This window comes from Talpa occidentalis, unplaced genomic scaffold (assembly GCF_014898055.3).
Source record: "Talpa occidentalis isolate TD23 unplaced genomic scaffold, MPIMG_talOcc4v2.1 talOcc4.7, whole genome shotgun sequence".
NCBI lineage: Eukaryota > Metazoa > Chordata > Mammalia > Eulipotyphla > Talpidae > Talpa > Talpa occidentalis.
The window spans coordinates 48,502,135-48,526,188 of NW_023605083.1; the positions used below are offsets into that span (position 1 = coordinate 48,502,135).

General features: G+C 40.5%; 1 protein-coding gene and 1 long non-coding RNA gene across 5 annotated transcripts in view; one reads left to right on the forward strand and one right to left on the reverse strand.

Moving 5' to 3' along the window:
• The window catches only part of LOC119232422 (uncharacterized), a 102,583-nt gene extending 80,997 nt beyond the window's left edge, over nucleotides 1-21,586 (reverse strand). Inside the window, exons 1-2 of one of the 2 annotated variants that reach the window (XR_008549591.1) lie at nucleotides 20,655-21,586; nucleotides 17,844-18,111 (exon numbers count right to left, since the gene is read on the reverse strand). This is a non-coding gene — a long non-coding RNA (uncharacterized LOC119232422). Of the gene's footprint in view, nucleotides 1-17,843; nucleotides 18,115-20,654 lie in introns of both variants that reach the window. The other variant, XR_008549590.1, reaches the window with a different exon arrangement.
• Nucleotides 5,990-24,054, forward strand: part of LOC119232414 (spermatogenesis-associated protein 31D4-like) — a 296,841-nt gene continuing 278,776 nt past the window's right edge. For 2 of the 3 annotated variants that reach the window (XM_054689186.1, XM_054689187.1), the window contains exons 1-4: nucleotides 5,990-6,209; nucleotides 11,058-11,103; nucleotides 11,668-11,728; nucleotides 12,009-12,057. In XM_054689186.1, coding sequence (XP_054545161.1) covers nucleotides 6,045-6,209; nucleotides 11,058-11,103; nucleotides 11,668-11,728; nucleotides 12,009-12,057 — 321 coding nt within the window. In that variant the 5' untranslated portion in view covers nucleotides 5,990-6,044. Of the gene's footprint in view, nucleotides 6,210-11,057; nucleotides 11,104-11,667; nucleotides 11,729-12,008; nucleotides 16,435-24,054 lie in introns of those variants that run through there. The other variant, XM_037494432.2, reaches the window with a different exon arrangement.

Genomic DNA, 24,054 nt, shown 5'->3' on the forward strand with positions numbered 1-24,054 from the left:
TCCTGGTGCCTTTTTTTCTATTCCCACTTGATGACAATATACAAGATCCCACTGTTAGTGTGTATAGCTCACCTATTAGGATGGAGGTGGTACCTTTAATGCACATGTCCTTGGTGGAGTCATGGTAGATCTCATATATATGTTCCACAATACTTGCAGGTATGAGCCATTGGTAAGTTAAAACTATATACCAAAGTTACAAATATCTGGGGGCTCTCCAAGGATCCCAAGACAATGCTCTTCTGGCCAAGAGTGCACATATACTCACTCTTCTAAGAGGGTTGTGTTGAAAAGGTTACTGCGTTTGTACAGACTGGGATTCAAAGATGGGGTGGGTTTCCTAGAAGGTACTTGAGGTTGTTTTCCCAGAAAGACTTGTAATTGTTGTGTGTTAAACTAACTACAAAAGCAAAGCAAAAACATACCAACTACAGCTCCCTCTTAGTTTCATACTTGTATCTTCTTGATCAGAGGTACAACACTGATCTTATAGTGATCATGTCTGAAGCTTAGGGTCAGAGAAAGATTGTAGCCAGTGGTAGTTCAAGACTATTCACTGGACTTATATCTGGGCACTCAGGAGGCCCTGAAGGTACAAAGAGTGGAATGGGAGACCTTGGTAGAGAACATGAAGTAATGAGGCAGTGAATTACTAAAACATTCATAGGGGTAGACCAGCCAATAACCCAGACTACAAGTTGTTCCATTATCTCATATTAGGGTCCTTTAATTAGATTCTAAGCCAGTGACTGTCACTCTCTAGAACTTAATACCAAGAACATTTCTCGTTATAGTCTGACATTTTCACCTTTTGACCTATTCCCCTACTCTACAAAATATATGATCCCTTGTTGAATTTTCAATTCCAGTTATTTATAACATCTACCCACCAAGCTCTTGTCCTCATTTCCTCCCTCTCTAAGGTATATTTGGTCTACCAGGTAACAAACACTATAAGGCTCCTCAACCTGCTAAAAATGGAGCTTCCATATGATCCAGCAATTCCACTCCTAGGTATCTACCCAAAGGACACAAAAGCATTAATTCAAAAGGGCACCTGAACTCCTATGTTTATTGCAGCACTATTTACAATTGGTAAACTATGGAAACAACCCAAATGCCCCAAAATAGATGACTGGATCAAGAAGATGTGGTACAATGGGATATTACTCAGCAATCAAAAAAGATAAACTCATGCCATTTGTAGTAACATGGATGGAGCTGGAAGGGATTATGCTCAGTGAAATAAGCCAGAAAGAAAAAGAAAAATACCAGATGGTCTCACTCATAGCAAGAATTTAGAAGACCCAAATAAGGGATCAGGAAAAAGACTAATTATGATAAAGTAAAAATCAAAATCAACAGGCAACCAGAGACACACTACAGGTGGGGAGAAGGGAGTAGGATCAAAACAAGGGTAGTGGGAATTTTACGGGGACTATAACAAAGATGAAAATGCATACATTGTACAAAAATGAAAAATGATGTAAAATATATAAAAATAAAATAAACAAAAACCTCCACTATAACGGGTCCTGCCCAATCCCCTTTAATCCTTCCTGTCTGTCAAAAACACTCATCATTCTGCTTTTTTTTAGAAATGCTTTCTGACAAGGGACTGACTACTTCTGTACCAAATCTCACAATTGGGTCTTTTGATACCATGATACATTCAGCCCCAGTAGTACCTAGGAAGAAATAAAAAGAATCATTCCACAATTAATTCATGCTTACTAAGATGTGAGCAAAACAAAAAGAGGTAAATTCCTGTCTGTTTACTGTATTCTCTCTGGTGGTACTCAAATCTTACTTTGCTCACACTTACCCCTTCTCTCAAAAGAAGTGTTGGAGCAACATTCACAAAACATGAGATGGTTTTTATCCACTGTTTCATCAAAAAACATTCCAAAACAGATTCTTATTACCCCTTTCTTCCTATTATATAATTTTCCATGGCAAAGGAATTATACTTCCTGAAATTTCCTTATTCAGAGACAGACTCTAATCCTGATGGACAGAGCCATCCTTGACGGGTAACTTTGCTCCTTCTCTCTCCTTATGTGGCACTTCATATCTTTACTCTTTATAAGTTTCCTGTCAAGTGTTTAAACATACACAAGATCACATGAAACAATATAACTTCCTAAGTATCCCAGGTACAACTTCACGATTATAAACTGGCAGGTGTGATGCAGCTCATGTTTAACACTATGTTTGACATATAAAAGTCCACCTAATGGTCTTGCAATTCAGCTTTTACACATATGCTTTCTGTCAGTATAGATGTTCTCCCATTTCTATGATATTTGTCAACTGTGGAATAAACATATCCCACAAAGAAACAGCACTGGTGATGAAAAAGCATTGAGCCCTAGAAGGGCTGGCATACACTTCTGCTCTTTGAGTCAACTAAGGACTCATTTGAGTGAATTCCTCCTTTGACCCCATGCAGAAATATTACAGAACAAATTCACACAAGACTGTTGTTCCTACATCATGCAAACCCTAAGAAGGAGAAAACTGTACATGCTGATAAAGACACTGCTATATAAATGGTTTCAAATATTTAGAAGAAAATGGTTTTCCTGTCATTTATTTAAAACGAATCGCTGTGCTTTTGGTAAAACACAGATCAAGTACTTGTTACTCTCCTCTTCTTTCCAAAATACCATCATAGTAAAAGATTAGATAAAAAGATACTCAAAATCATCATTCAGCAGAGAAATGAGAAAACCACTATGAGATATTACATCATACACACAAAGATGGCTAAACTAAAAGAAAACTTAATAATGTGTTGGTGAGAAGGTAGTGAAATTAGAACCCTCACAGTGCTGGTGGGAAGGGAAAATGGTATAGCTGTTCTGGAAAACAGTTTGGAAGTTCCTCAACATGTCAAACTTAGACTTAGGCTGTGACCCAGAAACGCTGCTTGTAGGTATATACTCAAGAAAAAAGGAAAACATTTTTCCACACACAAACTTGTATATGAACGTTCATAGCACTACTACTCATAAGAGTAAAAAGATGGAAACAACACAAATATTTATCCACTGAAGAATGGGTAAATAATATATGCTCTATTTCCATAGAATCAATGTAACATGCTTTGGCAATAAAAACTACTGACAAATGCGGTGATATGAATGGACATTAGAAACATGTAAGAGACCACACACATTATTCTATTGTTGAAATGTCCAAAATATGGAAATCCAGAAAGTCAAAGTAGATTAGCGGTTGCATTGCAGTGGGAAAATGAGAAAAAAGAGGGATGACAGCCAGTTTACGGGGTTTGTTTCTTTTCACTTTCATGAAAATGATTTAAAATTGACGATGGTGAAGGTTATATGTGTCTGTGAATATACTAAAAGTTATGGAATTATATACTTTAGATGGATGAAATGTATGGTATGTGCACTCTATTTCAATAAAATAGTTAAAACAATAAGTTAAAAAGATTAAGCTCTTGATGACAAGAAGAAAGAGGATACAATAACGATGTCAACACATTTTTGGAAGATGGAAACCCACAAGGAGTGGTAATTGACCAGCGGAGCTGGCAAGCCAATTCAAACCACATAACCTCAGGAAATGAATGACTTCTTTCCTGGAGACACCAGATAAGAAATTAGGATTTCTTTGTTGAAAATATGTTGACTTTGTTTTTTTTATAGTGTGCATAATTTAAAAAAATCTTTTAATGGGAGGAGGGCTAGTAGTACTCTTTTCAGTATTTTGTAAAATCTGTTGAAATGTCAGTATGCCTCATGTGTACAAAAGGTCCCAGATTTCTTGCCTGAGACAGAATCTGAAACAATTGCTTTAGAGTTGGCATTGCACACTTTTGGGGTTTGGATAGGGTGGTGATCGCAGCTGTGGGTATCAAATGCAGAAATCTTAAAGAATAGGTAACATTCAGAACAATAATCAATGGCCCATATAAAGACATATTTGACAAACATGGAAAATGACATGGATGATAAACATCCTTATGCAGATTTATCAATTAACATTTGATCCGTTTTTAAAAAATATCTCCTCTATTTCTTTTATTGTTTGTTCTGTTCTCCTTCCCTGCTTCCTTTTCTCTCTGCATTCCTTCCCAAATGTTTGAGAAATACATTTCATGAATTTTGTACATTTTCCTTGAATATTTGAGAATTTCTTAAGAAAAAAAGTATCTTCTCGCATGCTCTCAGTATAGTTATCCCCTTTAATAAATTTAACATTGACACTTTGACCCACAGCTAATCTCATTCCATTTTTGCCATTTTATTGAGTTAATGAATGTCCTTTGTGACTTTTTTTCCCTTATAATTTTTCAAACTATTTCAAATGGTCCATTATGGCCGTTTTTGTTTTAAAACCTCCATTATGGATTCAGTCTGTAGGCACATTTTGCATTCACTGTCATATGTCTTGGGTTTCCATATGTCAGGATCAGTATCTCTGCCTTTCTTATTAATGACCAGATGATTTTTAAAGAATATATTTGACATACCATTTTTATAAGACCCTTCTCTCTTGGACATCTTTTGGCGGCACTTATCTTGTTTAAACTTTAAAGGATGTTTTTATTGTTGAGTTCTACAGACCATAGGTACAGTCAGGACCAACTTGGTCAAAAAAAAACATCCCAGAGATCAAACTTATGTGGGAAAGATTTTTTCTGAACAGATTCCTCCTTCAATCAAGGTAGGGAACGAGAGAAGGACTGTGCTTGACATGTAGCTTTCTTTTGGGTAGAGTCTGGTGAAGCTGTAGGTTCAAAGGGCAGCACAGAAAGAATCTATCATTATTGATAAGCCCTCCCAAGTGGGAGGGAAATGATTAGATGGGTGTGGCCAAGACTGATTTGTCAGATTCAGGCTGAGAACACAGGGAAGCAAATCAAGAAAATGACACAGGTCTTCATTACAGCAGTTTATAGTCTAAATAACAAAGTTGTAGGGTTATAACAATTAAATGATTAGCTAGCATCAGATGATGAAATACATTTATACCACTATCTTGATAGTGTTTTAAAAACTACAGAGATCCTAACAGAACTTGGGTGAAAAGTCACAGAGTAGATGGGAAAAAAATAAAACATTTCATGAAAGATGCAACTAGACATGTGATTCAAAAAAAAAAAAAAAAAACTATTCCTGCACAGATTGCTTTGTAGACTTGTGCTCATTAGAAGTTATGCTGAAGAGAAGCCTGCTCCCTAAATCAGATGAGTTTGGTCTTGCAACTACTAAACCACACAACTAAATTTTATGTTGGTAAAATAAAGACTTGATAATTTTCAAGAGAGAGAGGGGAATTGGTTGAGAGAAGAAAGAGGGAGCAGCAGGAGGAGGCACTGTGTGGGTGGAAGTGATGAGATTTGAGAATACTTAGGGGCTGAATAGCCTTAAAGGGATTTTTGGGAAAAGAAAATTGCGAAAGGATTTTTAAATTGCTTATCATGAGGCTTATCATGGTAATTGCTTATCTAGGGGTGTGCCCTGCCCTTGTCTCCCTCTTTTTCATGTTTTGTGAACACTGGTACTAGCTGCTCTGCTCTCTCGTGCTATTAATATTTGGTGAGCAGAGATTCTTAGAGATATGGAGGGTGGGGTGCTGTTGGTTATATTTTAGGTTTCATACAAATAAAAACTCATTATTTATAAGGGATGTTATAGTTGAGGACAGAACAGTTCTTGGACCTGTAAATCCTGGCACATCAGATTTTCAAAGATTACGTGTGGTCAAAGGGAGATCACCAAGGGTCTCAGATAATATCTGGGTAACGGGGAAATAAATTTGAAGGGATGAAGTGGAAGTCTATGCTTGGAATATCTAAAGGGCTCTTGAGGGATGGAAAGATTTGCTGAGCTGGATGGTGGAGGGAAGGGTTGTGGGTCCATCTCTCATGACTATCTGACCCCCACTCTCAAGAACCTTGTTATCTGTGCCAAAGCTCTGTGATGTGGACTTGGAACTCTGGAATGTGCACTATCATTACCAAGGTGACTGAGATGGCCATGTACTTCTAATGATGGGGGCCACCTTCTATGTTTGAGGAGCCTCAATGCTTTATGGCTGATCTCCAGTTTGTCCTCCTAAGTATTCCCATCCTTGCCTTTGTGTGTGGGGTGGGGATCCTCCTCCTGTTACTGTGCTACCTGAAGAGGAATCCTAGTTTCTCACTATTTTGGAAAAAGAGAGACATCAATCAGGTAAGTAAAACAGAATCACTCCACTATACCCAATCTTTCAAATATATGCATTAAATGCTTTCAATTTCTTACCTCTAAGAATTGCATTCTGCACCTCACAAATTTTGGTAAGTTTGTATCTTCTTTTTCACATTAAGATTTTTTTCCCTAAAGATTTATTTATTTATGCATACAAGAGCTAGGGTATAGGCCAGAGGTGTGGGGGTGAGAGGATTCACCAGAGACAGAGTGGGGAGCAGAACAGGCAGATTGACTGAAATACACTGTTGAGGGGAGCAGGGGACGAGACAGGAGAGGTTTGCTGAGCCATGTGGGTCACCTCCCTGGCTGGGGATCGAACTCGTGCTGCAGTAGTTGCAGATAGCTTCATAGTGCTGATGCCTACCCCTTTGAGCCACCAGGGAGGCCCAGGTTAAGATATTTTTAACCAACATGATAGTAGTTTATTATTTTCCAAATATTTTTTGATTTTCTAGCTATTTTTATGTAATTGATTTTTAGTTTCATACCATTATGTTGTAAAAACATACTTTACCTGACTTCTATTATTTATTATTTGTTAAAGATGTGTTTTGTTGCCCAGAATGTGGTCTATTTTAGCAGATGGTGTATGTGAGCTTAAGAAGAATGTGTATTTCTGTTGTTAAATGAAATTTTTAATAAATGTAAATTTGTTTGGTGGTGCTATTCAGAGTAACTATATATATCCTTACGACTTTTGCCTAATGTATCTGTCCTGATACATTAGTTTTGATGTTTCTGATTATTCTAATGTAGTAGGATTATTATTTATCCTGTAACTATTTACTATTCATTGTACCTATTTTCTTCTTCCCCTTTTTTTAACCTTTTCTCCTTTTTTTTTCTTTTCTGGTTTTGAACAAATATTTTAAGTAATTCCATTTTGCTTCTTCTTTAAAATGTTTCAGTGGTTGCCTTACAGTTTGTAATATACTTTTATAACTAATCTATGTCTGTTTTCATATAATATTATATCACTTCATTGGTAGTATAGGTATCTTATAACAGTTTTCCAGTTCCTCCTTCCTGTTTCTTATTCCACCGTTGTATTTCATTTCCTTTTCCACATACTATAGTCACATAATATATTGTATTTTTAGTAAGTGAATTAAGAATAAGAAAAATAAAAGTTACATTTTTCTTTATTCAGTCCTTCTCTTTTTATGTAGATCCAGGGTATAATTTTTTTCCTGCTCCCTGAAGAATGACCTCCAACAATCTAGCAGGGCAAGTTTGCTGTATGGTTCTCTTCAATTTTTGTTTGAGAAAGATTTATTTTCTCTTTCACTTTTGAAAGACAATCTCCTTAGATATAAAATGATAGGTTTTTTTTTTTTTTTTGCTTCCAACTTTAAGTTTTACTCTACATTTTTAAAAATTTTTTTTAAGATTTATTTATTTATTTATACAACCACTGGGTACAGTCAGAAGTGCGGGAGGGTGAGAGAATTCACCAGAGCCAGAGCGGGGAACAGAACAGGCAGACCGATGAAACACACTGCTGAGGGGAGCAGCAGGTGTGGCAGGAGAGGTCTGTTATGCCATGTGGGTTTCTCCCTGGCTGGCCGGGAATCAAACCGGCGCTGCAGAGGCTGCGGGCAGCTTTGCAGCCCAGCGCTCAACCGCTGTGCCATCAGGGGAGGCCCTCACTCTACATTCTTGATTTCATTGCTTATGATATAAAATCATAACTCTTACTCTTGTTTGTCTAGAGGTATCTCCCTACCTCTGGATTCTTTCATTATTTTATCTTTTATTTTCCTTTAGTTTGAATCTGATATGTCCAGATGTAGCCATTTTTTAAAAAACTATCATGAATTTTGGAAAATCTTTGGTCATTATTACTTCAAATATTGATTCTCTAAAAGATACTTTGCCAAAGAAGAAAGGCAAATATCCAACAGGCATATGAAAAAATGTTCAGCATCATTAGTTATCAGGGAAATGCAAATCAAAACCACAGTGAGATACCACCTCACTCCAGTAAGAATGGCTCACATTAAAAAAATTGGAAACACCAAATGCTGGAAAGGATGTGGAGATAAAGGAACCCTCTTATACTGCTGGTGGGAATGTAAACTGGTCCAGCCACTATGGAAAGCTATGTGGAAGTTCCTCAGAACACTCAAAATGGATCTACCATATGATCCAGCAATTCCACTCCTAGAAATCTACCCAAAGGACACAAAAATACTAATTCAAAAGGAAATCTGCATTTCTATGTTTATTGCAACACAATTTACAATAGCTAATATATGGAAACAAAGTAAATGCCTCAAAATAGATGAATGGATCAAAAAGTTGTTGTATATTTTGTGGAATGTTACTCAGCCATCAGAAAAGACAAACTCATGCCATTTGCAATAATGTGGATGGAGCTGGAAGGGATTATGCTACCTGAAATTGGTCAGAATGCAAAAGATAGATACCAGATAGTCTGACTTATATGTGGAATACATAGAAACCAAACAAAAGGTCAAGAAAAAGTCAAAACTAGCAAGCTGACCATAGAACTGAGGCATATAGCAAAGGTGGGAGTGGAAAGGGGGTGCAAAGCAGGGAAGGGGTGAATATAAGGGAATATAGTGATGATTCAAGAAAACGGTTTAAGAAAAAAATTAATAAAAAACAAACAACCTTCCCCCAAATATTGATTCTGTTTTGTTCTCTCTTCCCCTTCTGGTATTACAATTATGTACACACACACACACACACACACACACACGTGTGTGTGTATATATACATACATGCCTATTTTAAATCTTTCTCACAGTTCTTGAATATGCTGGGTTAAAATATTTAAATTTTTCTCTATTTGCATTTCAGTTTTGATCATTTCTAGTGACATATATTCTAATTCACTTATTCTTTCCTTAACCATAAAAAGTAATCTACAGATGAGATGATCACAGACACTCTTTACTTCTGTTAGAGTGTTTTCAGTTTCTAACATTTCCTTTTGATTGTTTTCTAGAGTTTCCCTGTTTCAACTTACATTCCTCATCTGTTATTATATGTTATCTAATTTTCCCATAAAAACTTCTATTTATTTATTTATTTATTTATTTATTTATTATGTTATACTTAACATACTATGTTACGGATTTCCTCTGATAGTTCTCATATCTGTGTCATACTTGAATGTGAATTTGATGTTTACTTTATCTATTCAGACTGCTTTTTCATGCATTTCAGCATCCCTATAATTTCTTGTTGAAAGTCAGACATGATGCATTGAACTCTCAGTGGATATTTCAAAATGCTTATCTATCTTCTTAACCCACCATGACCCTCAAGATACTCCAGGAAATGTCAGGATTTTTTTCAACCTTTCTTCAATGAGAACATTGAAGGGGTTCCTAGAGGTAAAAAAAAATTATTAAGTGCTGCCCACACACTGCCCCCTCTTCAGGATCATAATGTCAGGGATTTCTCACTCATATTAATCCAAATACATCTTTAAACAAATGCCACAATGCATACTGAGGCATTCCTACTAGTGTATGTCTATTGCAGCTTCTGCTCTAGGTAAGGTGACCTTGACTGTGATTTTCTGCATTCAATGTCTCTGAAGATATTGGATAGGCATTTGGGTTGTTTCCATACATTGTGCAAAAATGAAAAAATGATGTAAGAATTATATAAAATAAAATATATTAAATTAAAAAAAAGATATTGGGTAGGCATTTGTTCTTTGACCTCAAATCTTTGATGGCTCCAAGAAAATCACTGATCTTAGTTTGTTCAACTTTTTGCTTTTTTTCAAGACTGAAGTGATTACTACATGCATTTTAAGTGTTAAAGCTGATGCCAAAATTTGTCCCTCAGAAATGATTCCTTATTTTCTGTTTTTCTTTGTCCCTTTTCTAAATGGGATTGGTTGGATCAGAGAGATATTTAAATGAGAAGTGTAAAGAGAGAATACAATGTCACTCTTTTATGGGAATAGAGTAGGTGGCACTAGGAGGTCAGGGAAGGGTAAAATTTCCACCCAAAGCTCACAGCCTCTTTGGGTGTGGTAGCAAGTTTCCACTTCCAAATAAAATCTCAGCACAGTGATTCAGGATCAGATTACTTAGAGAGTTTGGGATCTCTGCAGGACAACAAAGTTCCCCAACACTTGATCAGGAATCACATTCCCATGGTAGGTGTGACTTGATCAAGTCTTCATGAATGCTGAACTGATCAAGAGAGCAGTGCTGAGTACTGAGTGCCCCTGAGCAGAGGCTAGAGACTGAGGTCTTAAGATACAGGGTCCCATCTGATGAAGCCTGCATAAAGCCTATTGGCCTCAGCATTCTAAGCCTCATTGAGCAGAGAATTGCTGAGTGAGACTATCAATGTAGATGTCACAGATAAAATCATTGGGTTTTTCAAGAAGGAAAATTGAAAACAATTTATCATGTTTAAATGGCAATTTTAAAAAGGAATTCAGGGCCTCCCCTGGTGGCACAGGCAGTTGAGCACAGTGCTGTGAAGCTGTCCACAGCCTCTGCAGGGCTGGTTCGATCCCAGCCGGCAGGCGAGGGTCCCACATGGTGCAGCAGACCTCTCCTGTCTCGCCCGCTGCTCCCCTCAGCAGTGTATTTCGTCAGTCTGCCTGTTCTGTTCCCTGCTCTGGCTCTGGTGAATCCTCTCACCCTCCAGTGCATCTAGCCTGTACCCCAGTTCTTGTATGGATAAATAAATAAATCTTTAAAAAAAAAAGGAATTCAAAGTTTTATTAATGAAAATAGTCTTATTCTTGGATAGTCTATTTCTGAGTTTTCTGTAGAGAAGAAAGGTAGAATTGAGTCCTCGTGCTTCATTCATTCCTTTCGTCCTCAGTGTCAGGACAGAGTCGAGAAGAGAAGGAAAGGTGAAACACTGAAAGGTAAGGGTCTGCCTATTCCAAACGGGTTCTTCATGGGTGCTCCTTCCTCTCCTTTTCAGGAAGTCCCGAATCTGTGAACTCTGCTGATGTTAGTCCCTCTTTGAAACAGGGACCTCTGAGAAAAGGCTAATGAAATGGCAGTCAGAAATTGACACACTTCTCAGATACCCTGCTCTGCCCATCCCAGAACATGAGCAGTAATGAACCTGGGTGATGGGTATTGCCCAGTAGGTGGCTATGGGATATACTGAGCAGTAGAACTCCTGCCCCCTGACTTTCTACAAGCACTCTTACTTCATGGATGATCAGATTCCTTTTTGAGGTAATCTATACTTCTCACAGGGTAGTATTGAGTATTACATGGGATAATACACGTGAAATCCTTTGTGAATGATACAACACACATGTGAGCTTTGTTATTTCTAAAATTGATGATGTGACCTTGTTCACTAATTCTTGGGGCTCTCCAAGTTCAATCTATCAAGGATACCACTAAACGACTTTCTATTCAGTCTCCTATAAGATTTCTTTGCTCCTGCCTTCATCACTGTCCTGGTTTTCCAGGTTTGACAGCTTGCCAGAGAGAAGCAGATGAGGCGAAGCAGGTGCTTTCTCTTCGGCAAAGGTGACCAAATGTTATCCTTCTTTCTGTGTTCTTCTGTGTAGCAGTGTTAGAATTTCAAGGTTCTCAGTGTGGTCTGGTATTGACATGTGAGGGAAAAATCTTCAGAGTCAAAATGCTACAGTTTTGGAATGAGGGCTAAAAAGTATATTGTGAGATCATGAAAGCAGGGAATTATGAAAGGACAGTATGTATCGCAAGGTCCTTGTTTTGTTAGACTTGCCAGGGTGCTATATATTTGTTCTGGTCCTGGCTGTAACTTTGTACCTTCTGTCTCCTTCAGACACTTGGGCCAGTTTCGTCAATTGTTATGTCCAGACCCCTCCTGTGAGGTGTGTAATAGAGCAACTGCTGAGGTTAATCGACTGCTGCTCCGGAACACCCTGGAATATGCTGCTACTCCTGTGTCCCCTTTGGCTTCCACAGTTCCTGTGACTGAGTCATCACTCACTCTGTCCCCTGCCTTCTCAGCAGTCCCTCCTGGAGACCTAACATCAGTGCCTCTGCCTGAGCCTTCCCCACCACCTGTCTTCACTCTCTCACCTAACCCAGCAACCCTTTTGGATGAATCTCTTTCACCCTCACCACTAGGTTACTCTCCATCACCAAAAATTTTACCTCATGTGGATCCAAAATTCCCAGTGGACAACTACCCTCCACTAACCAATGATTTTCCCCCTCTCCCACTACATGAAACTGAGAGAGTAGATGGTATTCTCCTACCAGAGGCCACTTTGTGTCTGAATACCAACTTCTCAACTGACTGCACTCTTTCCCAAGACACCAATGCATTGTCAGATTTTCCACAAGTAATGAATCCCACTGATTCATATGCTTGTCATCATGAACCATCATCCCTATCTGTTTCATCACCACCAGACTGTACTTTAAGTGTGACTCAATCTCAATCGATTTCCATCTTACAGAAGTCTGTCCCAGACAGCTCATCTCCAGGTAACTCTGAGGGGCTGTCCACTTATGTCCCAGCAATCAGAAACACTGACCATTTAAGCCCGTCATGTTCAGAATTATCTTGGTGTCAGACTCATGATGAGACTCCGTTCCACCCCCCATTATCAGATTCCGATTTTCAGCAAGAGCGTGCTTCCCTCCCTTTACCAGGGACTTGTCTCTGGGAAGGATCTGCTACCAAACACATGAAGGCCAGTGGCCTTTCTTTCCTGGGCCTTAATCTTCAGGATCTCTCAGAGAGACAAATCAAAAAGAGAATGCCTTTGCAGACTTTAGAGAAGACAGTAAATGAGGAGGGACTACTTTTAAAACCATTGTGGCCTGAAGACCCACAGACATTTTTAGGCAATTCATTGCACTCATCTGATGTACAAGAAGCCACAACCCCAAGAACTGGCTGGAACACTAAAGGCAACCCAAAGCTCCTATATGTCAAGACTTTGGGGAAAAATTTGCAACAGAAATATAGCCAGCTCTTCTGGGGTCTTCCTTCTTTGCATAGTGAGTCCCTAGTGGCTACTGTCCTAGTTTCTAGTAGTGGTACCACCCTAGATCCTCACTTTGTCTTATTCAATGGAACTGGTAAAGCTTCTGGGATTCAAAGGTGGGGTCAAGAATCCCCACTACTTCCTCATTCCCATCCCTTTGCCCTCTCCAATGTACATCCCAATCCCACATCTCAAACTAAACTCCAATTCCACCCCATAACTTTCACTCAGGTCCAGCCCCAAGCCCACCTTCAATCACGACTTCCAATCCTACCATCTTCTTCTCTGTCCCAGATTAGGGACTGTGGAATGTCATTTCATAGATGCCAGAATGAGTCCGACTCTAATATCTCAACAGAAAATCAGCACCTGAAATGGCATGCATTGCAGAAGCAACAGGAACATTTGTGGGGATTAGTCTCCAAGCTCCACAAATCTCAAGGAGCCATTTGTCCTCACGCCCCCAACATTCCATTGGTCAGCCATACATCCCAGGCCTGTGTACCTGTTTCTTTCCTTCCTGGCCATTTTTGTATGGCCAGTGAATCCCAGGAGAAACCAGAGATCAATGTGCCAGAGCGACTAATTCCACATCAGTGCCTCCATGCCTTTAGGAATATAGAGTCTCTAGCGCTCCTGGAACCTCAGTGTCAGTTAATAGAAAATTTCCAGCAGAAAAGCAGCCATGCTTACTCACAACTCTCTGATCTTCAGATACAAAATAACAAGGATCTAATAAAGACTGAATGGTGTCTCTCAGGAAATTTCAATGAGAAGGAAAAGTTTCATGGAAAGAAAGACATAAGGCAGAATTTTGAGCATATCTTAGGAAAGAGCTCACAAAGGATCTCTGAATTCTATCTAATGAAGGATTTGGGTACAGCCTCTGACAAAAAAAGTAACTGTGTGTTTCGTTCAAGGTATGGTCGAAGAAATGAATTATTAAGTGTCTCAATGAATGACACTGAAATGAAAACCATTCTCAGATTACACTTGAGCAGGAAGTTTTGGCAGATCACAATGGGAAGGATCCCTATATGTGTGTGTCGTTCATGGTTAGCTGACGGAAGTACATCTCTACCTTCTGGGGTTTCCCACACCAATATCAAAAACACAAATTTGGCTAACACAATGGTAGGTAAGGCCTACTGCCAGATTACTACCATAGAGCCTTGTTTTCTTGATTCTAATACTCGACAGGTTCTAGAATCCCATATTATAAGATTTCAGGTAAATCAGATGTGGGGCCTGCCCCTCAAGGTTCGTGAATCCATAAAATTCTATATGCTGAGAGAAGCCAAAACATGGCCTCTGCCCCAATTTGACTTTCTCTCCTCAGCTGCCTGTATTTCTGGTGTGGCTTTCAAAGGTGATATTTCTAAGTCCCTTGAGGGAAGCTCTAAAACTTTTCAGGGAAACAATATGAGAACAAAATCAGTCTCCAGCTTGGACCAACCTTGCCCAGCTATCCCATGTGTAGGCAGTGAAGAACAGGAAGACCTGAAACTATCACTCTTTGATGTCAAGAATGAGCTTACATATCTTGACAGCATTAAGGATGGCAGACAGACTTCTCAGTCTGTCACAACCAGCATCAGTGACAAAGCCATTCAGACTGAAACTGTACTAGACTATAAATGCAGCCCAGAAGTACCCACAAGACTGGCTGATGCTGGATATGAGCCAATGGAAAAGAATGTGAGTTCTAGTTTTAGGGTAGAAATGGTTCAGAATGAAATGAAGATGGAGAAGAATTCAGAACATTTTTCCATGCTTAGTGTGTCCAGGGAGATATTCAAGGCTGAAGAGCTGTGTGCTCGTCAATCACCATCTAGTGACATCTTGACAACTACAGAGACAGGAAGTTCCCAAGAGATAAATATCAATATGATTAAAGCAGAAACTACCTTGACCACTAAATGCCCCTCAACAGAAATACTGGATTTCAGAGATGATGAATCAAAAGATTGTCATGAATTAAAGTTTAAACTGGAGAGTGGGAAGCAGAGCAAGGCCCAAGGTCAATCTAATGACATGCACCTTTATTCAGATAAATTTACCCACAAGTCCTCACAGACTCATTTCCAGAATATCTCCTGTGGGGACATGGAAGTTTCCCGGGAGCTACATGCCCATGTGGAGAACAGTGGGATGAGCATGGAACAGATACAGGATAGTAGAGTCCCTGAACAAGTTTTCAGGAGGTGCCAGGGTAAGAACGTCTTGCCAGATGCGAAGAGAGTGGCCTTAAAAGACAGAGGACCATCTGAAGTCCTCACTTCACAGGGAAGTGAGGATTCAGGAAGAGGGACACTGAAAGGCAGAAAGAAAAGAGAGACTGTTGAGGATGGAGAATTAGAAGACACTTCCCCATCTCTGTCAGAGAATGTACAGTTTTCTAGTGAAAGTTACCTCAGAAAAAAGATGAGACAATTATTTCAGTGGCTTGATTGCAAACGAAGAAACACAGGACGGGAAAGTTCCCCACCAAAAGTCAAGTTCATGTCAACTATTGCACAGCATCAAGACCCACTTGAAAGTGCAACTGTCTTTATGAGTTATGAATCTCCTGAAGCAATTGAGCTTATGACAGCCATTGGGAAGATCCTAGAGAAAAAAGTGGCAGGTGCGTATGAATCCGATGGCTCAGAGTTAAGACATCAGGAAAAAATAGAGTCCAAAAAGGGAAATCCCTTAAATGAAGTGACTTTATCTGACCCACAACAAAGGGAATGGGCAAGTATGAAGGCCAGCAGCAAAGAAGCTGCCTCTGCTGACCAGAGCTGTCTTTCAAATGTTAGACAGGATGGAAGCAGGATAAAACATCCTCAGAGAGTAGTGGCCTTTCCAGGCCAGATTTTCTGGGAGAGTCCATGCCCTTCCCCATCCTTCAGGGAGTCAATGCCTCATCCAAGCCCCATCTGTGTACATCAAGTATGTCAGGTCTCTTCAGCCACCCTTCCCACTGATGAGGACACTGTGATGAGAGATTTGACTCTTCTATTCAAACAGAAAACTCTTCTCCAGCACTTTCAGAAAGAAAAAATTTTCTCATAGAGTTTATTCAGTCTTTGTTGAAAAAGTTCCAGTTCTTTGGGAATATAGCCTCTGATAAGGACAAGTTTTTTTTAGCACAACCAGAACACTGACTGATTCTCTTCAATAAATGATTCTTCTAATAGTGAGTGGTATTCTCTGTGTGCTTTATGAGAGCATGGGTTTTGGATATTTCAGGACCTGTGTATAGGGAGAGGAAGGGGTTAGTTCCGTTCTCAATGATTTTGTTTTTTGGTTTCTAAAAGCTAACCAGTCCTTAGTAGGTAGTGAGACAGTGGCCTTCTCAGTTTGACCCTGGAGTCCTTTATTAGATTCTGTGCAGATTTTTTGTATGTTAGACTCAATTTTTTCAATGGAAACAATAAAAACCTTCAGGCTTTTCCAAAGTGAGGAAAAAAACTTAAAAGTCCAGACTTTGACCTAAACTATATTTTCACCTGCTCCTTCACTATATATTTATGGGGTGGGTTACTCTAGCATAATATAGTCAGAGATCTCCCTTGTGGCCTCCAGAATGTTGGGGAATTGCATATGTGGGGGTGTTTAGGCCCTGAGGTAAATGATAGGTAAAAATCTTCCCTTTGTGCTTCCTGGTGAAGAATGAATGTCGTCTACTCCCAAGAGCCTTCTCTCCTTTAGGAAATTTGTGGTTTGGGCCATGTCCCCTACTTCTTACCTTACCTTAATGAGGATGGAGAGCAGTTCATTCTCTCCCTTTACTTTACCCTAATAAAGCAGTATGGAACCTGCATTGCTGGAAAGGATCAGGGGTGTACATTTTCTTTTCTGACAAATAGCAGCTTACTTTCATTTAGAAAATGTTGCTGATTCCAGAGTATCTGACAGGTGGGAGGTCACTGAGTAGTTGTACATGAATAAGTTTCGCTGTTGTGGAACTGGGTTGGTGAGGGCAGAATCTAGAAAATAGATGTGTGATGGCTGCAAAATCTGTGATATGTGGGGTTTTAAGTTTCTGAAAGGTATATTTTGAGTTCCACAGCAAGGTCTCCATGCTTGTGAAAATCCCTCAAGCAACGGGAATGAATGTGAAAAGCTATTCCTTGGGGAATATCTTCAGAATGTCTAGTTTGATGACAATATTGCAAGGTCAAGTGATTACCTGGTCATCACTTGTAGTGATTTTCAACAGAGAGTCACTCAGAATGTGGGGGAACTGAATCAAAGAATAAGGAAACTATAATAGTGGAGTAAGTGGGAAAGGATGAAAATCAGAGGGCAAGAATCACACCATCATCTCTACTCATGACTCCACACTGGTCACTCATTCCATCCAACACCGCCAGATCTAGATCCTGCTTCTCGAGTCTACTCAGGCCTTTGTGGAACATAATGATATATTCTAGAATAAGAAAGTATGAGACAGTATTGAGTGTGAAGACAACATGTGCAGGAACTTGTCAAGGAGCTTGCTTCCCTCTGTGGTGCCTGTACTAAAGCCATGCTATACCTTACACCAATGGAATAGTAATTTAGGGTGTATTCATAATCTACTGCTGTGGAATGAATATCTCAAAATTTAGTGCTTTTAAAAACATTGTTTATCTCAGTTTTTGTGGGTTAGGAATCCAGGCAAGGCTTACCTGGGTTCTCTGCTTCAGGTTCTCTCACAAGGCTGTCAAGATGTCAGCTGGGGCTTGGCTCTCATCTGCAGGTTTGAATGGGGAAGGATCAAGGATCCACTTCTGTGTTCAGTTAAGCAGTTGCTGGAAGGGCTCGTTTTCTTAAGGTATGATAGAATGAGGCCCTCAATTCCTTGTTTTCTATTAGCTGGAATTAGCTTGGCAATTCCATGCCCATGTCATGTGCGTCATTCCAATATGGCAGCTTTGCTTCCTCAAAACTGGGAGTCTGCTAGTAAGACAGAAGTTACAATCTTTAGTATAATTAAATGAAATGACACCCATAACCTTTCTCTCATTTTAGAACTAAATCACTAAGTCCCACCTACACTCATGGGGAGATTTAATTTCATGTTCTTGTGAATATTAAAAGGTGGGGATTATTGAAGCCTTCTTTGAAGTCTTCCTAACACAAAGGTTATTTTAGGACATTCCACTTAGTACACTGAAGCAAAAGTAGATAAAGTGACAAGCAGATCCTTCACCTCACCCATATCCATGTCATCAAGGTAAAAACTGAGGCTGCATGGAGGTGCAGCCTGTAAGAAAAACATCAAAAAGTGTGGGGCATTGAAAGAGGAGGAGGAAAATGGCACAGATATAAGGTGATATGAGTTTACTATGAATGGTTATGTGAAAGGAACTCTTAGAACCATCTCACTAACCCTCTTAGTCTTCAGGCTTAAGGGGCAGGAAACCCTGGGAATAATATGACTCATTCCAGGAGTTTTCCATGTGCCAATGACGCATGGACTTCCAATCAAAAGAGATGAGGCAGTTTAATGGGAAGAGATACTGGCCTGGAGTAAAATATCATGTTATACCTGGTATATAATGCTTGCATTCACAGCAAGAATAGATGAAATAATGAGAGTGAATTTTCAACCTCAGGATATCGAGGAAGTGACCTATTCAAATGAGATGACAGCACTATTCAGGAGTGATGCCATACTTTTTTTTTTTTTGCTTTTAGAACCATTTTTCCTTTTCCCAGATTCCTGTTTCAATGTGAAAGCAGAAGTGTCATATGAAGTAGAACTGTGTATCAGCTGAACAATGTCTAGAAAGGTGAGGCTGTTTCCGTGTTAAAAGATTTCAAACACTTTGTGAACATACTCAGGGATCAAAGGGCTGTGAAATTTCAGGGTGATATGGTGTGGAACCTGACGAATGTCACAGACAAAAGATGCAATGGAAATGAGCTGCCTGAATTCTTACAACCTCGAACCCACACTCTGAATCTAATGTCAGGGCAAAGAACATGCATGAATTGATAGGTACCTTGGTATATACGGATTGGGCATGTGGACGCTAGATGCCAGTTTTAAGCATTGAGAATTTCACTGGTACAGGGACTGCCAAAGGGGTAAGATTCCTTTCCTTTACTTTACTAAGGTTTAATGCTGAGAACAGTGCCCTAATCTGCCATTTCAAAGAAGGGGCCCAGGCAATGAGAAGGGGTTTGTTTCCTGACACATTTCTTCTAGAAAAATCCCTTGACCCTGGATCAATGCCAAAATTAGGCTATTATATTCCTGGTGTCACAAGGACACATTTGGTCTTCATTAGGAGGCCAAATGGCAGTTCAGAGACTTGTGGAAGCTGTCCCCTTAACTTTCCCAAGAGACTCCAGGTCTTTTCCTTCCTTCATAGTGGTAAGAGACAGGGAAGGAATTGATCATTGTGACATTAGCAGGTGCTTCACTGTAGGAGGGAGGTTGGGCTAACAATGGTAAGAATGGGTAATTTCCTCTGTGGGAATTCTGCTCTTGCTTTAGGCAAACTTCACCTGAGGCATTATAAGTTATCAAGTTATTTTTTTTTAATTTTTTAAGATTTATTTATTTTATACAAGGGGTACAGACCAGATGTGCAGGAGGGTGAGAGGATTCACGAGAGACAGAGTGGGGAACAGAACAGGCAGGCTGATGAAATACACTGCTGAGGGGAGCAGCGGGCGAGACAGGAGAGGTCTGCCCTGCCATGTGGAACCCTCGCTGGCTGGCCGGGATCGAACTAGTGCTGCAGAGACTGCAGACAGCTTCACAGGGCGGTGCTCAACCGCCTGAGCCACCAGGGGAGGCCCAGTTATCAAGCTATTGATTGCTGTTTGTACTCCCTGCCAATGGGGACTCCAGAGGGAGTAAAAGTTATTTTCCTCCTTTGCTTAACAGGAATTTCTGGGCTTTTGGTATCATGGGGTTGTTAATGGCTGTCATGTCTCCTGTCCCTAAAAAGAAATTATGAGGTATAGTCCTGTCCTGACTCTCATGTGGGAGAATATTTAGCTGGATGTTCTGAAGAAACATCCAATATCTTGGGAGGTTTTGCAAAACACTACATTGCTCATACTTGGCACAAAGACTGTGCAGCCACTGGTCTTTTAATGTGCCAAATAGGCATGGGCAATGAACATCCCATGATGTCCAACCACGATGGACTTAATAACAGAGGCCCTTTCTCTATCCCTATGTATTTGTTTGGCAATGAAGACTAAAAAAATAAAAGGTCTCCAGTAGTGACTCTTAATGGCTATCTTTTACCCTTTTTAAATGGGGACTTTGAGCCTTATTTAATATTTCCAATCCTTTCTACTAGGTTTCTTTATTCCTCTTGTAGAAGGGTGACCTGAACGACAGAGAAGGTAATATATCGATTTAGTGTGCTTGAACGGAAGAGGAAGCCAGGGATCGAAAGTCCCCTTACATTGGAAGTAATTTTTGGATGATAGTAAATGCAATTAAACACACTCATAAAAGAATTTTCACTCACGTATCTGAGAAAGTCTGGTACTAAGGGTGGTATCAAGTAACAGGTTCACAATTAGGGTTCAGGGTTCATGTTAGGGTTCAGCTGATGCCATCATGATTCAGTTTCTCTCTACTTCCTGGCTCTAAGTTCTGGGCTGACTTCATTGTAAGATGTTCTGTCTGGTCAATTCATAGCCTGATCCCCCAAGGCTCAGATGCAGCTAAAACACGTGTCCCTCCCACTAAAAGACCCTTCTTGTCTTATAATCTCCAGTTCAGTCACATGCCCATTCCTGATCAATCACTGAGGCCAAAGGAAGGATATGATTTTTTCTGCCACATCTGAGTCACATACTTATTCTTCTCAGGGGAGTGTTGGGGAACGAGGACCACTGCGCAGGGACTGAGAATGGGGTAACAGTGCGCTCAAGGACAACGGAGGGACTATTTCCAGAAGCCGAATGAACGCTTGCTCCCATTTCTGGCTCGCGTCCAGAATCAGGCTGTTGACCGAAGCTTAGAGCTGTAGGAAACACCCATCGGGGGAGGGCTCCGCAGGGGACAGTGGTGGGAGGGCACCCAGGACGGACATGGGAGAGCGAGGAATTGCTCAGAGGCTCCCCCATGCATGTCAGGCTCTCTCAGGCACCTGCCCCGAGGCAGAGAGTCCGGCTGTTAGTTTCTTGTTCAATTCCCTTTTTCCGCGGACCATTTTGATGCCACCCACTTCGTCTCACTCCTTCTATTCATTTGAACACATGAGTCCTTTCTCTTTCCTCCCGTTGCACGGAAAAGTCTCCTCGGCTGCGGTGCCCAGCGCTCCCGCGCCGCCTCCGTCCTTGCTTCGCAGACCCCAGACTTTGGACACCGCCTTGCAGTGTAGCGCCGCCATTTACCTTCCGTGAGGCCCAGGCCCAGGGCCCTGAGCCCGGCGCGCAGCAGGCGCTGCGAGGAGCCGGGAGCAACGGAAGGAGGCGCAGGCGAGGCCCCGCCCAGCGCGCCCGGGGCGGGGTCACCGGGGGCGGGGCCTGACGTGGGGCGGGGCCTGACGCGGGGGCGGGGCCTGACGCGGGGGCGGGGCCTGACGCGGGGGCGGGGTCTGAGCGCAGCGGTGTTTGGCTTCTTGGCGGGGCCCCGCAGCTTAGTGGGTTCCTGGCTTTTGGCTTCCGGGTTCTGTGTCCATCGTTTCTGCAGCAAGAGGTGAGACCAACTTCCAAGATGAGATTCTGGGAGGTTTCTGGAAGCCCGAGCCTCTCTCCCTGCCCTGATGCTGTCCTCCGTTGTCTGCCATTTCCATCCCAGGTTGGGGTCCTGGCTGTTCACAGCCTCTCCTCGCTGTCCCCCATCCTGCCAAGCCTGGCTGCAGCCTCCGAAGACACTCTCCGAGACCTTGGGTCTGGACCTGTCTGCAGTGCTGGTACTTGAGCCCCCTCTGCCGTGGGCAGCCCACCCAATTCCAGCGGTGATCATAGGAATCAATAGCGTAACAATATTGAGGCCTGTGAAGGCTTCGCCTTGTGTTGGCTGTGTGGCCAGTGGCTTGCATTGCAGCACATCTCGTCTATTCTATGTAGAGATGCTGGTATTTACTAATATGGTGACTGTGAGGATCGGAGTGAACAAGTCTTGAGGCTGTGGCCTCTCATGCAGTAACTGCATGGGCCTGCCAGTGCCTAGGAAGTCAGGACAGTGATAAGTCAAAGTGCAAGTCGTACACAAAATCAAAGAGGCCTCATCTCTGATTTTCTACGGGCCTTGTGCCTAGAAGACTCATGCAGTCTGCTGGCTGTTTTCAGAAGCACCAATATTAGCTTTAACTTCCTGATCCAGTGGGATCTGGCAGTGAGTCTGGTAAGAACTGTAGGTGGAAACTGCAGGTACAGAGCAATAAAAGCACTGGCATTGGTGGATTGAGAGAAGAGGCAGAGCTTTTTTTCTTGCCCTGCAATATCCAGGGTAGCAGGATGTGAGGTTTTCCAGAGATAGGTCTGTAGGCATTTCCTTTTTCCTTTTGTCTTATTTGTGCTAAATGTGGTTTATGACATTATATGGGTAACAGACATCTATATATACTACATTATGTTCATCAGCAAAAGTAACTTCCAGCAATAATCATAGGATTAAATCCTATTGCCCATTTAGCATATCCCTTACTCCTCCATTATGGTAACTACTATTTTGTTTGTGTACTCTTATAGGTTTTGTTTGTTCAATTGTTTCTTTATCAACCAGGTATGAGTGAGATCATATACTACTAATTTTTCTTCATCTCATTTATTCCTTTTAGCATAATACACTCCAGGTTGTTGAAGTTCCTGCAAATATAAAAATTTCAGAAATTCCTCTTTATCCCCCACTTCATTGTGTAGTATTTCATTGTGTATAGATACCACATCTTAGCCACTCCTCTGGGAAGGCTGTTTTCAACTCTTGGTTATTGGGAAAACCGTTTTGATGAACATGGGGATTCATATGTCTCTTTTGTAAAAGTACCCAGCCAGATGTGGGACTGCTAGATCATATGATATTTCTATCCTTAATATTTTGAGGAATACCCATACTGTTTTCCATATTGGTGGCCTCAAATAGCATTCCTACCAACAGTGTATTAAGGGTCCTTTTTTTTCTCATCCTTGCCAACACTTGTCTTTTGTCTTTTGGACAATAGCCTTTCTTACTGTGTGAGGCAGCAATATGTCATTGTTTTGATTTGAGTTTTTCTAACACTAAGAGATGGTGAACATGTTTTCATGTCATGTACTTGTTGGCCATCTCTATGTCTTTTTTGGTGAATTGTCTTCAAATCCTCATCTCATTTTTAAAATTTGGTTAGCTTTTGTTGTTGATTTTTATGATTCATATAAATTTTGGATATTAACTCCTTCTCTCATATACATTTTACATATATCTTTTCCCATTAAGCAGCCCATCCTTTTGTTTTCATGATGGTTTCTTTTGATATATAGAAGTTTTTTTTTTAATGTAGTTATATTGTTAATCTTTGATTTTGTTTCCTTATATGTTGGAGACATATCCATAAGGACATCACTAAAAAGTTTGCCGTTTATGTTTTCTTTTCTTATTTTATGGGGTCAGGCCTTATATACCTGTCTTAAATCCTTTTTAAAGTAACTTTTGTGCATGGTATGAGATAGTAGTCTTTTATATGTGACTGTCCAGTTTTTATAACACAATTTATTGAAGGGACTCTCTTTATTCTAGTTCATGTTCTTAGCTTTTTGTCATAAATTAGTTGTCATATAAATACAGGGATATTTCTACCCCTTATTTCTGTTTCATGGTGGGTGTGTCTGCTTTTATTCTAATACCTTGTATCTTGAGCACAATCACTTTGTAGTAGAGGTCGATGTAAGGGAGTATAACTGCACCATTTTCTTGGGAATATTTTGGTTATTTGATGT